At 41.1% G+C, this 15628-nt stretch overlaps 1 protein-coding gene across 2 annotated transcripts in view; it reads left to right on the top strand.

Moving 5' to 3' along the window:
- Positions 1-15628, top strand: part of LOC105489040 (coiled-coil domain containing 170) — a 137393-nt gene that overhangs the window by 43795 nt on the left and 77970 nt on the right. Inside the window, exons 1-4 of one of the 2 annotated variants that reach the window (XM_011753621.2) lie at positions 2022-2391; positions 4149-4405; positions 10711-10855; positions 14507-14692. In XM_011753621.2, coding sequence (XP_011751923.2) covers positions 4170-4405; positions 10711-10855; positions 14507-14692 — 567 coding nt within the window. In that variant the 5' untranslated portion in view covers positions 2022-2391; positions 4149-4169. Of the gene's footprint in view, positions 1-2021; positions 2392-4148; positions 4406-10710; positions 10856-14506; positions 14693-15628 lie in introns of those variants that run through there. The other variant, XM_011753619.2, reaches the window with a different exon arrangement.

A 15628-nucleotide genomic window follows, 5' to 3' on the forward strand; every position in this document is an offset into this window, starting at 1 on the left:
TTCCTTCTTTCTTTCCTTTCTTTCTTTCTCTTTCTTCCTTTCTTCCTTTCCTCTTTCTTTTTTTTGAGACAGTGTTTTGCTCTGCTGCTTAGGTTGGAGTGCAGTGGTGCGACCACAGCTCACTGCAGCTTGACCTCCTGAGGCTCAAGCACTCCTCCCACCTCAGCCTCCCAAGTAGCTGGGACAACAGGAACATGCTACCATGCCCAGCCAATTTTTTGTAGAGATGGGGTCTCACTGTTGCACAGGCTGGTCTGGAACTCCTGGGCTCAAGTGATCCTTCTGCCTCATTCTCCGCAAATACTGGGATTACAGGCATGAGCCACTTCACCTGGCCTGGCTTCTTTTCTTAAAAAAAAAAAAAAAAAGTTAGTCATTGAAAGAAATAATCATAGCCATTGGGAAACTTATTTTCCTAATACATTTTATAAAACGGTATGCCATACAAATCTCTTATAAGTGACCTGTGTCCTCATATGGCCTAGTTTAGAAAATATGGCGTGGTGGTCAGGGTGGAGAAGACCCTCTGACTATTGAATGAGTCTGAACAGGATGTGGCTCTCTAATAAGAGATTCAGTTAAACTTTTTATGCTTTTTCTCCAGAGTACATGTCTACCATCTTCTTGGTTGTGCTATGATTGGCAAACACTAGCTGTTACTAAGAGCTCTGAAGGTTTTGTTTGGCATTTTGTGGATTGAATCACACTGGTCATGATGCTTGTTGTAAAGTTATGAGCTTTAAGATGACTTTTACATTCATGACTATATCAAACAGTAGTTGCTGGCAGTGGAGTAGTCTCTGGCATTCTTAAAAATATTTTATCGCTGAGCCTCCTGAGGCCATTTAGATACTCCAGGAAATCCTCCTTTATGTGACCTCTTTCGTATTCCTTCAAAAACGAATGGCTTTCTTCTGGGTCTTTCACAAACACCACAGGCCTTGGAAACTCCGTAGAGGTGGTGTAGATATCCAACCTCAGTCATAATTCTTGAAGGAAGCAGGCATATGGCATGAGTCAGATGGAAACGGGACCAGAGGGTGCAGTCTGCAGCCCGCAGGCCAAACCCACCAAATCTGCTCTGCAGGTGTGTTTATTTCATTTATATGTGTTTCTTTTTTAAACATTTAAATCAGTTGCCAACCTGCAAAAACCGGGAATTTACACTTCAAAAAGTCTGGATATATGGCTTGTCTTGAAAAACTGGAATGATTTGGAATTGGAAATTCCAAAATTAGAGTGGTTTGGCCAGGCTGGAAATCCTTACTTCTGTATCTGCAACCATCAGTGAAGCTGAGAGCTGTTCCCTTCCAGATGGGCAGGGGCTGTCCGTGTGTGACCCTGCCATCTCTCATCTCACATGTTCATTTCAGTTGCCTTCATGATTCATGGGTATGAGATTATGAGATTGAGAATATCATGGTTATGAGGTTATGAGACTGAGTATAAAAGGCATAGTAAATAGTTACAAAGGAGACAGCCTTTTACATTTGGATCACATGATCTCTTTGATCAATAAATGAGACACCTAAATCAACAGACAAGAAATGAGTTGATCATCTTTGTGATCTGGACAAAGAAAAACAACGAAAACTGTCCCTAGTTGCACAGGATGTAGCATTGTTCTCCTCTGATAGCTCTTTGTTGAGTCTATTGATTCAAATACCATTTGAGTTGGGTGGAAGGAAAATCTTTTTTTGTTTTCTCATTTTTAGAGGCAGTCTCTCTCTCTGTTGGCTGGGCTGGGGTGCAGTGGTGCAATTATAGCTCACTGAAACCTCAAATTCCTGGGCTCAAGTGATCCTCCTGCCTCAGCCTCCGAAGTAGATAGGACTACAGGTGCATGACACCATGCCTGACAAATTAAAAAAAAAAATTTCTTTTTGTAGAGATAAGGTCTTGCTGTGTTGCCCAGGCTGGTCTGGAACTTCTGGCCTCAAGCAATCCTCCTGCTTTGGCCTCCAAAAGTGCTAGGATTATAGGCGTGAGCCAACACACCCTGCCCTAGGCCACTTCTTAAATGATAAATTTCATCACCATCCTGGAGGAGCACATCATTTGTTCCTGAACTTTCTCCTGCCTCCCTTTGAACTTTGAGAATGAGAACCAAATGGTCTGAATATAACATTTCTCTGGGTAGCATGTTTGACACATTTGGAATACAAAGAATGCTTCTGCCTTTAATCTTGCTTTGTGCAGCTGCACAGAAAAGATCGTTTAACACTCTTCTTTATATTTTGTATTTTGGGGGAATTCTACTAGGAAACTTACGATCATCTTTTGGAAGTCCCGGTCACGCGGGAGCAGTTAAATCACTATAGGAATGTGGCTCAAAATGCTCGAAGTGAACTTGCAGCAACTTTGGTCAAATTTGAATGTGCTCAGTCTGAGGTAAGAAAATGCATCTCCATCACTCAGAAATGGGCCTTCTTAGCTTCTTATAAAGTGAAACAGATCACTCCTGTAACCCCAGCTCTTTGGGAGGACGACGCAGGCGGATCACGAGGTCAAGAGATCCAGACCATCCTGGCCAACATAGTGAAACTCTGTCTCTACTAAAAATATAAAAGTGTCTGAGGCAGGAGAACGGCGTAAACCCGGGAGGCGGAGCTTGCAGTGAGCTGAGATCCGGCCACTGCACTCCAGCCTGGGTGACAGAGCAAGACTCCGTCTCAAAAAAAAAAAAAAAAAAAAAAAAAAAAAATATATATATATATATATATATATAAAAGTGAGCTGGGCATGATAGTGAGCATCTGTAGTCCCAGCCACTCGGGAGGCTGAGGCAGGAGAATCGCTTCAATCTGGGAGGTGGAGGTTGCAGTGAGGCGAGATCACGCCACTGCACTCCAGTCTGGCGACAGAGTGAGACTCCGTCTCAAAAAAAAAAAAAAAAAAAAAAAAAGGAAACAAAGTAGGAGTGATTAGAAATAGGACAGTGGATATAGATTTAAAGCTTTTGGCAAAGTTGAAACATGCTCTCTTTGTGCCTATCACCTAGAATTCCTGAAAAGTTACGCATTTGCCAGACTGTAAAGCCTGGTGGCTTGGGCTGAATTCTGGATCTCAGAGGAGCTATACAGCCTTGAGAGATCTGAGGGCGCCTGAAGATGTTAAGTAAAGCTCCATGGGCCTCAGAGAACTTTCAGCATCTCTCAGAATATCTTCCTTTAATGTGGATTGCTTGCAATCTGGAGTTCTTAGGAGGGAATTCTGAATCCCTTTCCTGTGTTAGTTCCAACTGGCTGGGGAAATTCTAGGAAGAAGAGTGGGATCCGTCTACCCTGTAGGCTAGCTCAGATTTAGAGTGGAGTTTCTGAGAGTCTTCCTAAACTCATTCTGCTTATAGCCTGGTGGCCCCAAGGAGTTCTAGACTGGCCTGTGATTTCTCACTAAGGCTGCCAGGACCCTGTAGAAAGATGAGTTGGTAATGTGTGTGTGAATAAATGTATGTATGCGCACTCACAGCTCCAAAGAAGTACATGCTTTCATAACGTTTTCTCATAGGGTAGATCTGACATTTTAACTCAATAGGGCACCTATGTTGTTCAGCGTTTTGATATCACAGAACTCATAAAAGTTAAAATGTTTTCTTCATATAAATTCTATAAGGATTTTTCTTTTCTCTTATGTTTTTTTTTTTTTTTCCCCAGAAATTGAAATTTTATTTTTCTTTGTCACTCATGGTTAGAGTCCAGGAGATAAGTGTGAGAAATATAGTGACATACTGAGTAGTCTGTGTTTAAGTGGGGAACAGTTACGGCTGTGAAATCACCGACCATGTGATTTGTAGGTTGCTTGTCTAACTGTTTATCAGCAGCAATAACAGCAATACAGATTTAGAAAATGTGGACCATTGCAAAATATTTTATTGCTTATGCAATCAACATCATAAACTTCTCCTGAATGAGACTAAACAACGTAAGACATTGCTCAATTGGTTTTGGAAAAGATAGATTATAAAGTCAATTATTTAGGCATAATTTCTCATTTGGTAATACAGATACAAATATTAGAAAAGAAAATAAAGTTAGATTAAGTCACGAATAAAAGAGTGAACATTTAAATGATGGCTTTGGGTTTCTTAAAGATGCTTCAAACTTAGGTTGTTAAAGTGTTTTTTTTTTTTAACTTCTTTTCCATGTTAGCTTCGAGACCTCCGATCCAAGATGCTTTCTAAAGAAGTCTCCTATCAAGAATTGAAAGCTGAAATGGAGAGCTACAAGGAAAACAATGCCAGAAAATCATCTCTCCTTACCTCTTTGAGAGACAGAGTTCAGGAGCTAGAAGAAGAATCAGCAGCACTTTCCACTTCTAAAATCAGAACAGAAATCACAGCTCACACTGCAATCAAGGAGAACCAGGAATTAAAGAAGAAAGTTGTAGAGTTAAATGAAAAATTACAGTAAGGATACTGCAACATATTTTTCGCTTTAGCTAGCGTTAAAATACTAGCTTCTGAAAGCAAACTATGTCTTTGAACGTACTGGCATTTTGCATTACTTGGCCCCGAAACTCAATTTGAAAAAAAGTTATTGACCTCAAATATCTTTGGAGTCTTGACAAATTTTTCCAAGGCTCATTTCTAAATGTCATCAAGAGTCTTAACAAATACAGCCTTGTCTTAAACATGTTTCTAGGCTATCAATTAGGGCTGCAAATGCTTATTTACACAATTTGGAAGATTCCTTTAAGTAGAGGTTAACCCTGAGGTGGTGGGGTAGTACACAGAGGTAGATGTTTATTTAGAACCCAGTTATAAAAATATCCCAGAAGCTAGACCACTCCAGATCACACTGAACACTCCTCATTAGATTTGATTACTAGTTTACGCAGAGAAGTCATGAAACCTAGGTTTTCCACACTTCATTTTGACAAGAGGTGATTATTGAGACAAAATTGGGAACAAGTTGTTCCTAAAATATATTTTAAAATTCTATGAATGACTTAAATGTCTTTAGTAATGAAATACATTGTATTTATTTTACTTATTCCATTTTAAAAAAATAACCCAATACTTCCAGCCCCTGTCCTCTTTCTCTACTTCCACTTACAGCAAAAACTCCTTAAACATTGCATGTATGGCCAGGCGTGGTGGCTCACACCTATAATCCCAGCGCTTTTGGAGGCTGAGGTGGGCAGATCACTTGAGGTCAGGAGTTTGAGACCAGCCTGGCCAACATGGTGAAACCCCGTCTCTACTAAAAATACAAAAATTAGCCAGGTGTGGTGCCGGGTGCGGTGCCGGGTGCCTTTAATCCCAGCTACTCAAGAGGCTGAGATACGAGAATTGCTTGAACCTGGGCAGGTGGAGGCTGAAGTGAGCTGAGATCACATCACTGCACTTCAGCCTGGGCAACAAAGTGAGACTCTGTCTCAAAAAAACCAAAAAAAAAAAAAACCCCAAAACATTGTATGTATTCATGGTCTCCAATTTCTCTTCTCTCTCTGGAATCTGCTCCACTGAAACCACTCATTAAGGTCATCAGTGGGTGCACAGTGCAAGTTAAATGGTCAGTCTTATCTTATTTGACCAATCAGTAGCATCAGTCACAGTTGATCTTTTTCTTTGAACCACCTTCTCCTTCTCTTGGCTTCCAGGACCTTACACATGCCTAGGTTTTTTCTTTTCTTTTCTTTTTTTAATCTTACCCTTCTAGTTAGTGTCTTTCACTGTTTCTCCTCATCTCTTTTGCTTTCAAATACTGGAGTACCTCAGGGATCAGCCCTTGAATCTCTTCTCATTTGTATCTAAATTTACTCCCTTGGTGACATCATTTAGTTTCATGGCTTTAAGTTTCTAAATGCTGGTGACTCCCACACTTCTGTGTCTAGCCTGGATCTCTTCCCAGAGCTCAAGAACCACATATCTTATTAGCTACTGTACATCTGCATGTGGATCTCCGACAGGCATCTCAAACTTAATGTGTCCAAAATGGAGCTCCCAGTGTTCCCACAAAATCCTTCTGCACTTCTCTTCATCTCATGTGATCATAATTCCATTCTTCTAGTTGATCATATCAAAATTCTTACTATCAAACTTCGTTCTCTTTCTCTTTCACCCTCCAGGTCTGATTGTTCAGCAAATCCCCTCATATCTATTTTCAAAACAAATCTAAATTTTGTCGGCTTTCCATTATCACATTTATTGTCACTAATTTGGTCCAAGCCACCATTAACTCTCACCTGGAGAATTGTAATATGTATCTATTACAGCAGCATCCCCCTCCTGGTACTAATTTCTATCTTAGTCGGTTTGGGCTAACTAACATATTAACATAAATTAATAACATATACTAGGTGGCTTAAAAGACAGAAATTTAGTCCTTTAGTTGTGGAAGCTGGGAAGTCCAAGATCAAGATGTTGGCCTATTCAGTTCCCGGTGAGGGTCCTCTTTCTGGTTTGTAGATGAATGCCTTCTTGCTGTATCCTCACATGGCAGAGAGAGAGATCACCTCTCCATGCTCCTCCTCCTTCTCCTTCTCTTTCTCCTTCCTCTTCTTCTTCCTCCTCCTCCTCCTCCTCTTCTTCTTCTTCTTCCTCTTTTTTTTTTTTTTTTGACAGAGTCTTGCTCTGTTGCCCAGGCTGGAATGTAGTGGTTGCAATCTTGGCTCACTGCAACCTCTGCCTCCCGGGTTCAAGCAATTCATGTGACTCAGCCTCCCAAGTAGCTGGGATTATAGGTGTGCATCACCAGGCCCAGCTAATGTTTTGTATTTTTAGTAGAGATGGGGTTTTACCATGTTGGCCAGGGTGGTCTTAAACTCCTGACTTCAAGTGATCTGTCTGTCTCAACCTCCTAAAGGGCTGGGATTACAGGGATAAGCCACCACACCCAGCCAGTGTCCCTTCTTATAAGAGCACTAGTCTCATTCATGAGGGTGCCACTCTTATGGCCTAATTACCTCCTAAAGGCCCAACCTCCAAATATTATACCGTCATATTGGGAATTAGGACTTCAACATATGAATTCTTGGAGGACATAAACATTCGGGTCATAGCAGTGGTTTCCCTACCTCTGACTGTGCCCCCTACAGCCAGAGTGATCCTGTTAAAACACAAATTAGATCATGTAAATTCCTAGCACAGAGTCCTCCAGTGACTTCTCTTCTCACTCAGGGTAAAAACAGTGTTTTCTACGAACCAAAAGGCTCATCCTGACCTGGTTTTGCTACCATTCTCTCCTTTATTGTTTCTATTCCAGATCACTGGCTTCTTTGCTGTCCCTTGAACCTGACAGACCTGATCGTACTTCAGGACCTTTGTAATTGTTAATTTCTCTTCCTGGAAGGCTCTTCCCCCAGATATCACATGGCTGACCCCATTTTCTTTAGGGCTTCACTCAGATGGCACTTTCCAAGTGAGATGTTCCATGAATAACATATTTTAAAATGTACTCCTCTAATATCTCTTGCCCCTCTTTCCTTCCTGCTTAATTTTTCTCTCTAGTCCTATTATACTGTACTATACCTTTTACATATACTCATATTTTGATTATTGTCCATCTTTCCAAATAGAACATAAGCTCCATGAGGTCAATAATTTTTTTTTCAGAGATGGGGGTCTCACTGCCCAGGCTGGCCTGAAATTCCTGGGTTCAAGTGATTCTCCCACCTCAGCCTCCCTAGTAGCTGGGACTACAGGTGCACACCACTGCGCCTGGCTGGATTTGTATCTCTTTTGTTTACTATTGTATCTTTAGCACCTTTAATGGGGCTTGGTGTATGGTAGGTACTCAATAAGTATTTATTAAATAAATGAGTAATAAAAACACTATATGCATATTGTAAAAAATATTTTTTAAATACAGAAAAGTGTCAAGAAGAAATTAATAATTACTTAAAAGCTTTTGATTATAGAAGAGCTATAATTAATATTAATATTTTGTTGTATAGATTTTTCAGAAGATCATATACAAATGACTTTAGGTAGTGTACTATTTTTACTGAATCATATGTTGTAAATATATATAATTTATATATTATATATATTTATATAAATTATATATATATTTTTTAAAGACAGAGTCTTGCTCTGTCACCCAGGCTGGAGTGCAGTGACATGACCTCAGCTCACTGCAGCCACCACCTCTTAGGTTCAAGCAGTTTTTATGCCTCAGCCTCTTGAGTAGCTGGGATTACAGGCGTGTGCCACCACTCCCAGCTAATTTTTGTATTTTCAGTAGAGATCGGGTTTCGCCATGTTGGCCAGACTGGTCTCGAGTTCCTGACCTCGAGTGATCTGCCTGCCTTGGCCTCCCAAAGTGTTAGGATTACAGGAGTGAGCCACTGTGCCTGGCTATATGTTGCAAATATTTAAAAACTCATTTAGCATATACTTTTATTTATTTACTTATTTGAGACAGGTTTTCACTCTGCCACGCAGGCTGGAGTGCAGTGGTGCAATCATAGCTCACTGCAGCCTTGACCTCCTAGGCTCAAGCGATCCTCCCACCTTAGCCTCTTTTGTAACTGGGACCACAGGTGCATGCCACTATACCCAACTGATTTTTAATTTTTTTTGGTAGAGATGGCATTTTGCCGTGCTGCCCAGGTTGATCTTGAATCCCTGACCTCAAGCAATCCTCCCACCTTGGCCTACCAAAGTGCTGGGATTACAGGCGTGAGCCACTGTGCCAAGCCTGGTACATAATTTTAAATGACTCATTATATTCCATTGCTTGAAATATCATAATTTACTCAATCAATTACTTTTGCTATTTCTACAGGCTCTTAGGTTAGTTCCACTAAAAAAATTACTATAAACCAAGCTGCAATGAATATCTATATGATTCATATTTTTACATTTCTGTGATTATTTTCTTAGGGTAGATTCTTGAAACTTTGTTGGGTCAAGTGAATTGCAAATAGAAATGGAAGTAGTCTAGAGACCTTTGGAATGGAGAAGAAAGATTGAAATCTTGGGGTTAATGTATGGAATCATATATGTAAATTGATCAGCACCATACAATTAATTATGCCTTTCCTGGGTCCAAAAGACTGAAGAGTTTTACTTTTCATATGCTAAAATAAGAACTCAGAGACAGCAATGTTAGTCTTTCATCGTTACACATTTTTCTAAATAGAAATCTGATATGCTTTGAGTATCTGCAATTACATGCTTTGTTACTCTTTGAATAGATCGAAGGAATTTGCAGTAAACACTCAACATGGTAAAAAGGAAAAGCAATAATCATGTTTATTATCTTGGATATTTAAAAAATGACACTAAATTACTGAAATGATTCTAATTTGCCTTTAAAGTATGCCTATTTTTGACGATCTCTTAGTTGCTAACATTTAAAGCATTAGAAATAGACCATACTATTTCAACAAACCTATCTGAGATTTGAAATAATATATTCATAATAGACCACAAATTTCCTTTTTCCTTGACTGGCCAATTCTAATACTCTTCCAATGCTCTTTTTTTTCCTTTTATTTTTAGTTGACTTGTAATAATTATACTTATTTATGGGATATGGAGTGATATTTTGATATATGTATACAATGTATAATGATCAAATCAGGGAAATTAGCACATCCATCATCTTGAACAGTTATCATTTTTATGTGTTGTGAACATTCAAAATCCTCTCTTCTAGCTATTTGAAAACTAAATTCTTGTTAACTGTATTCACCTTACTATGCTACAGAACACTAGAACTTACTCCTGCCATCTAGCTTTATAATTTTATAACCATCTTTATAAGTTTATAGCCATTGACTAACCTCACTGTATCCTCCTTCATCCGCTACCTTTTCCAGCCTCTAATAATCAAAATTCTACTCTGCTTCCATGAGTTCAGTTTTTTTTGGCTCCTACTTATGAGTGAGAACATGAGGTAATTATCTTTCTGTACTTGACTTATTTTGCTTAACATAGTATCCTCCAGGTTCTTCCATATTGCCACTCCTGACAGGATTTCATTCTTTTAAAAGGCTAAGTAGTATTCCAGTGTGTACATATATCATATTTTTTCCCCCTATTCACCCACTGATGGGCACCTGTGTTGATTCCCTGTCTTGGCTACTGTGAATAGAACTGCAGTAAACATGTGGGTTCAGACATCTCTTCAATATAATGATTTTCTTTCCTTTCTTGCAATACTCTTTAAAGACTGAGGGCATGTGAAAACTCGTAATGAACTTTGCTGGTGATTGAACACATCTCTTTTCCAGAGGCGAGAACCTTCTCTGCTTTTGAAGTATTTGTTATTATAGTTATGCCTGGCCACGAACCAGGACCCTTATAAATAAATCACTGTATTGTAAAGTTTGAAAATAAAATGAAGCTTGATCCTCTAGAACCAATGTGGTAGCACTGTCCTTCCCCATGAGGCCCCAGTGAAGACCCATGGCTATGTGGATTGTGAGCACTGTGCTCCAGACACGTGCCTCCATTTTTAGAGATCCTAAAGGGTTGAGGCTAAGGGAATCCATTTCCCCTCCTGTTACTAAGTCCACAATGCCTTGAAGATTTCCTTATATTTCTGCAAAGCATAGGTGTCCCAAAATTGCTGCCACTTTTCTCTTTCCTTTATAGGGCTTTATAGGGCTTCTGTGACAATAATTTGCTCTGTGTCTGGGAAACTGTGTTGCGTTGAAAACGACAATTATTTCCCCCAGAGAGCTTATATTCTGACTTGGTTTGATGAATGTTATCTTCCATGGTGTTAAATTCTGACTTACTTGTTATTTGCCTAACAGAAAGTGTTCAAAAGAAAATGAGGAGAATAAGAAACAAGTTTCAAAGAACTGTAGGAAACATGAGGAATTTCTGATTCAACTGCATGACTGCTTGGATCCAGACGAGAGAAATGACAAAGCATCAGATGAAAATTTAATTTTAAAGGTATCTGTATGCAGATTAAAAAGTCTATAAATGTAGTGGTGATTCTGACGTGTGGCATGAAAGGAAGTGCTGTGGTTGAGTTTGAGTGGGGGTGGCAGGAGAATGGCACAGTAGCCCAAGTGTAGCATTAATTAACTGTGTGACTTGGGACAAGTCATATCACCTTCCTGAGCCTCAATTCCAAGATCTTTTCTAGCATTATTGGAATTAATTATTCTCCAAAAGAGATAATGGCTTTGTCTAAAATATATTTAGGTTGTCATATACAATTAATTACTCATTTTAACCATTTGCTTTAGGGAGATTTTTTCCTTTTAGTTACAGCCAGACATATACTCACACAAAACCAGCTGCATGTCATTTTTAGGATACTGATTGAGTGTGAGTTCTAAAGTACTGTAAAAATTTACATTAAAACCAAATAGTGGCTGGGCATGGTGGCTCACGACTGTAATCCCAGCACTTTGGGAGGCCCAGGCAGGCAGATCACCTGGGGTCAGGGGTTCGAGACCAGCCTGGCCAACATGGTGAAACCCCGTCTCTACTAAAATACAAGAATTAGCAGGGCATGGTGGCGGGCACCTGTAATCCCAGATAATTGGAAGGCTGAGGCAGGAGAATCACTTGAACCAGGAGGCGGAGGTTGCAGTGAGATCAAGCCACTGCACTCCAGCCTGGGCCACAGAGTAAGACTCTGTCTCAAAAAAACAAACAAAACAAAACAAAAAAACAAATAGCAAAAATTCTACTTTAATAGTAGATTACCGTTAAGCCAGAAATAAATAATATTAACTGAATAATTCACTTGGCCCATAGTGCTTCATTAGGATGCCTGAAAGTATCTGAGTGCTCATGGTTCTCTTTGGCTATTTACAAACCTTTCATATCCTTGCTTCCTGACAGATTTCCATACAGTCGTTTTTTTATGTTTGTTTTTGTTTGTTTGTTTGTTTATTTGGTTTAAATTTAGAGATAAGATCTTGCTCTGTCACCCAGGCTGGAGTACAGTGGCATGATCCTAGTTTACTGTGGCCTTGACTTCCTGGGCTCAAGTGATCCTCCTGCCTTAGCTTCCTAAGTAATTGGGACTACAGGCGTGCACCACGTCTGGCTAATTATTTTATTTACTTAGAGACGAGGTCTTGCTATGTTGTCCAGGCTGGTCTTGAACTCCTGGCCTCAAACAATTACCCCACCTCTGCCTCCCAAAGTACTGTGATTGCGGTTGTGAGTCACCATGCCCAGCACCCATGCGTCTTTTTTTTTTTTTTTTTAAATGGAGTTGAGGTCTCACTATATTGCCCAGGCTGGTCTCTAACTCCTGGGCTCAAGCGATTCTCCCACCTTGGCTTTCCAAAGTACTGGGATTATAGGCATGAGCCATCATGTCTGGCCTATCATGCAGCCTTTTTAAAATGCAGCCATTTTAAAAAGTCATCTCTCAGGTGTCTACTAGTGAGCTTCCCAAACGTCCTCTCTGAAAGCCGCAAGATGACTTCATTCGACTTTGGGAAGTATTCCACCTCATGGATGGGTTTTGATAGCTGGGACCATGGGTCCACCTGATGCTCTCATGGGTGCTGGATGCTTCTCCTCCTGCTCCCTATGGCTAACCTGTGACCGGGAGCTCGGCTGTAAAAGTCCACTTGTCATTTGAGAATTATCTTTCAAACCAAATGATGGGGAAAAGAAAAGGGAATTCAGAAGCTCCTTCCGTGACACCCTTTTCTCTATCAGACACAATCTCCCGGTGCTAATCTGGGTGTTTCTACTACATTCATCATGCCCTTGTCTTTTCTGTATTTCTAAGGCTTTGACTTCTGGGGTCTTGCTGAGCTGGAAGAGCCTGCTCTTCCCAGCAGAGCTTTCACGTGTGAACTGACCAATCCGGAGCCCACTCCCCAGTCACCTCCTACAACTGGTTCTTACCTTCAGGCTACTGCCCCTTGCCCTAAGTCCCCCAAATAGCTCGGATCAGCCCCTACACCCCAAGAGCCACTGAAATCATTCAATAGCCAACCCTAAGTCTGCTTACTCTGTTTTGCTTATTCCTTCCTGTGGAGGCGACAATAAAGTCTCTGGCCAGCTTTTCTCCCGTCTTCTGCCTCCCGACTGGCCCTGGTGCTTCCCCATGGCCCTGCGTGGTGTGGTGGGTTTCTTCCACTTGGGAAAAATGAGTAAGAAACCATCTTTTTGATGGCAATTTCCTCCTGGGATTTGTTGGCTTCAGCTTAGCTGAACAGTAATGGAATCTATATTTCACGACAGAGGGTAGGAATCGGGAGCTTTGGCATCTCCGCCACCTGAGCAGGTGCCTGTCTTAAAAAGAAAAAAAAAAAAAATTGCCCAGATCAGGAAGTCTGCTGTCTTGACCGAGACTGCAGCCTCATTAGGTGTTCCTCCAAGAACAAAATGGCTCTGGTTTCAAAACTGTTCCTTCGCTTTCACACGCCCTCATAAACACGTGTGTGCACGCATTCCCAAGGAACCATGCATTCCTAATAATTTGACATTCATTCCTTCATTTCGCAAATATTTAGTGAGTGCTTACTATATGCTAGACACTGTTCTGAGTGCTGGAGAGAGAGCAGTGAATGAGACAAGACTATGTCTATGCTCTCCTAGAGATTTCGTTTTCAAGGGGTAAGGATAGTGAAGAAATAACCAAATAAATATGTATGATTGCTCCACATGGTGAAAGGTGCAATACAGAAAAACCAATTAGGATGCAGGGATACAGAGGGAAGCAAGTCACGGGTGTCGGAGACCGTCTGAGGAGCGCCCCCCTGAGGTCGGGAGTTTTGAGGGCTATTGAGGAGCGATCATGCAAACGTGAGGAAGAGTGTTGGAGAGAGAGGGGACAGCGTGAGCTGGGAGTGGGGCTCCATGTTTTCAGAGCATTGAGGCTCAAAGATACATCACTTCCACGGAGAGTCTCAACACAAAATGCTGGCCCTGTCCTGAGGGGTCTCAAGTCACCCTACAGGCCTTCCCCTGGCCCTACAGAGTGAGTTTGTCTGTGTGGCTCCTTCCCTGAGGTCAAGGAGCCTGCTGGCTTTTATTTTCCCCTTGTAAATCTTATAAATGCTCCCAGTTAACCATTCCAGTGCACAACATAGTAAGCAAAAGCCCTGCTAATCTCAATTCCCTATGATAAACACTGAGCTGTTATTCAGAATTTTCCTATGCTTATATTAAATAGAAGAATATATATATATATATATTTTTAAAAAGCATGGCCCTGTGTTCTCTGTATTTCCTCCAGTGCCACATGGTGTCTTGACTGCAGTAGGTCTGAGTGGACATGGGCTGAAGGCAGGTCCCTTGCTTCATCGCCTACTGTAGCCTCTGTAGAGCTTCGCCTTACCTGGTGTATTTAGCAGCCAGAGGTTTGCTAATGTGTGTTCCCTCGGGACGCTTTTGGCTTCATTATCCTTGCCTTGTGGCCACCTTTTGGATAATTTGAATTGGACTCCCAGGTCTAAAACAGAGTTTAGAGGCTGCCTTTGAAAATGTGACCTTTCGAGTCCATGCAGGGATAGTGCTCTTACATTTTTCATATGATAATGCTGTCTATAGATGTGAGTTGCTTAGAGAAAATGTATGAAATTGTTAATTTTTATAGGACAGCTGTAATTGCTTTCTCTTCAGCTTAGAGAGCTGTGCAAGGAAAATGAATTCGTGAAAGGACAAATTGTTATTCTTGAAGAGACTATAAATGTCCATGAGATGGAGGCAAAAGCTAGCAGAGAAACGATCATGAGGCTGGCTTCAGAAGTCAACAGAGAGCAGAAAAAAGCTGTCTCCTGTACTGAAGAGAAAGACAAGCTGAACCAGGTACGATATGTGAAGTATACGTGTGCATCTGGGATCATGTTGAGAAGTAGAAATGGAAGAGATGGACGTCAGATAAGTGCCCTAGAACTATTGATGACAATTTTTTTTTATTGATCACAATTTAAGAGCCTGCACTCAGCAGAAGGGTTGGGGACGACATGGGACAAGGTGACTTGAACAGGCCATTGGCTACATGTACACTTAAAAATTTTAATTGCAATTAATTAATTAATTAATTTTTGAGAAGGAGTCTCACTCTGTCATCCAGACTGGAGTGCAGTGGCACTATCTTGACTCACTGCAACTTCCGCCTCCTGGGTTCAAGCAGTTCTCCTGCCTCAGTCTCCCATGTAGCTGGGACTACAGGCGCCCACCACCATGCCCAGCTAGTTTTTTGTGTGTTTGTTTGTTTTTTGAGACAGAATCTTGCTCTGTAGACCAGGCCAGAGTGCGGTGGTGCGATCGTGGCTCGCCGAAGCTCTGCTTCCCGGGTTCTCGCCATTCTCCCGCCTCAGTTTCCCTAGTAGCTGGGACTATAGGGACCCGCCACCATGCCTGGCTAATTTTGGTTTTTTGTATTTTTAGTAGAGATGGGGGTTTCACCGTGTTAGCCAGGATGGTCTAGATCTCCTGACCTCATGTTCCGCCAGTCTCGGCCTCCCAAAGTGCTGGAATTACAGGCGTGAGCCACCGCGCCTAGCCTGATTTTTGTGTTTTTAATAGAGACAGAGTTTCACTCTGTTAGCCAGGCTGGTCTCGACTCCTGGCCTCAAGCGATCCATCTGCTTCGGCCTCCCAAAGTGCTGGAATTACAGGCGTGAGCCACTGTGCCTGGCCACACTTTTTTAATAAATGGGAAAAAGAAATACAAAACACTTAAAAGTAAAGAATTTGTAGAGAAGATGTCTTACTTTAGTTAAATTATAGGATCTTAAA

The sequence above is a fragment of the Macaca nemestrina genome, chromosome 5 (assembly GCF_043159975.1).
Source record: "Macaca nemestrina isolate mMacNem1 chromosome 5, mMacNem.hap1, whole genome shotgun sequence".
Lineage (NCBI taxonomy): Eukaryota > Metazoa > Chordata > Mammalia > Primates > Cercopithecidae > Macaca > Macaca nemestrina.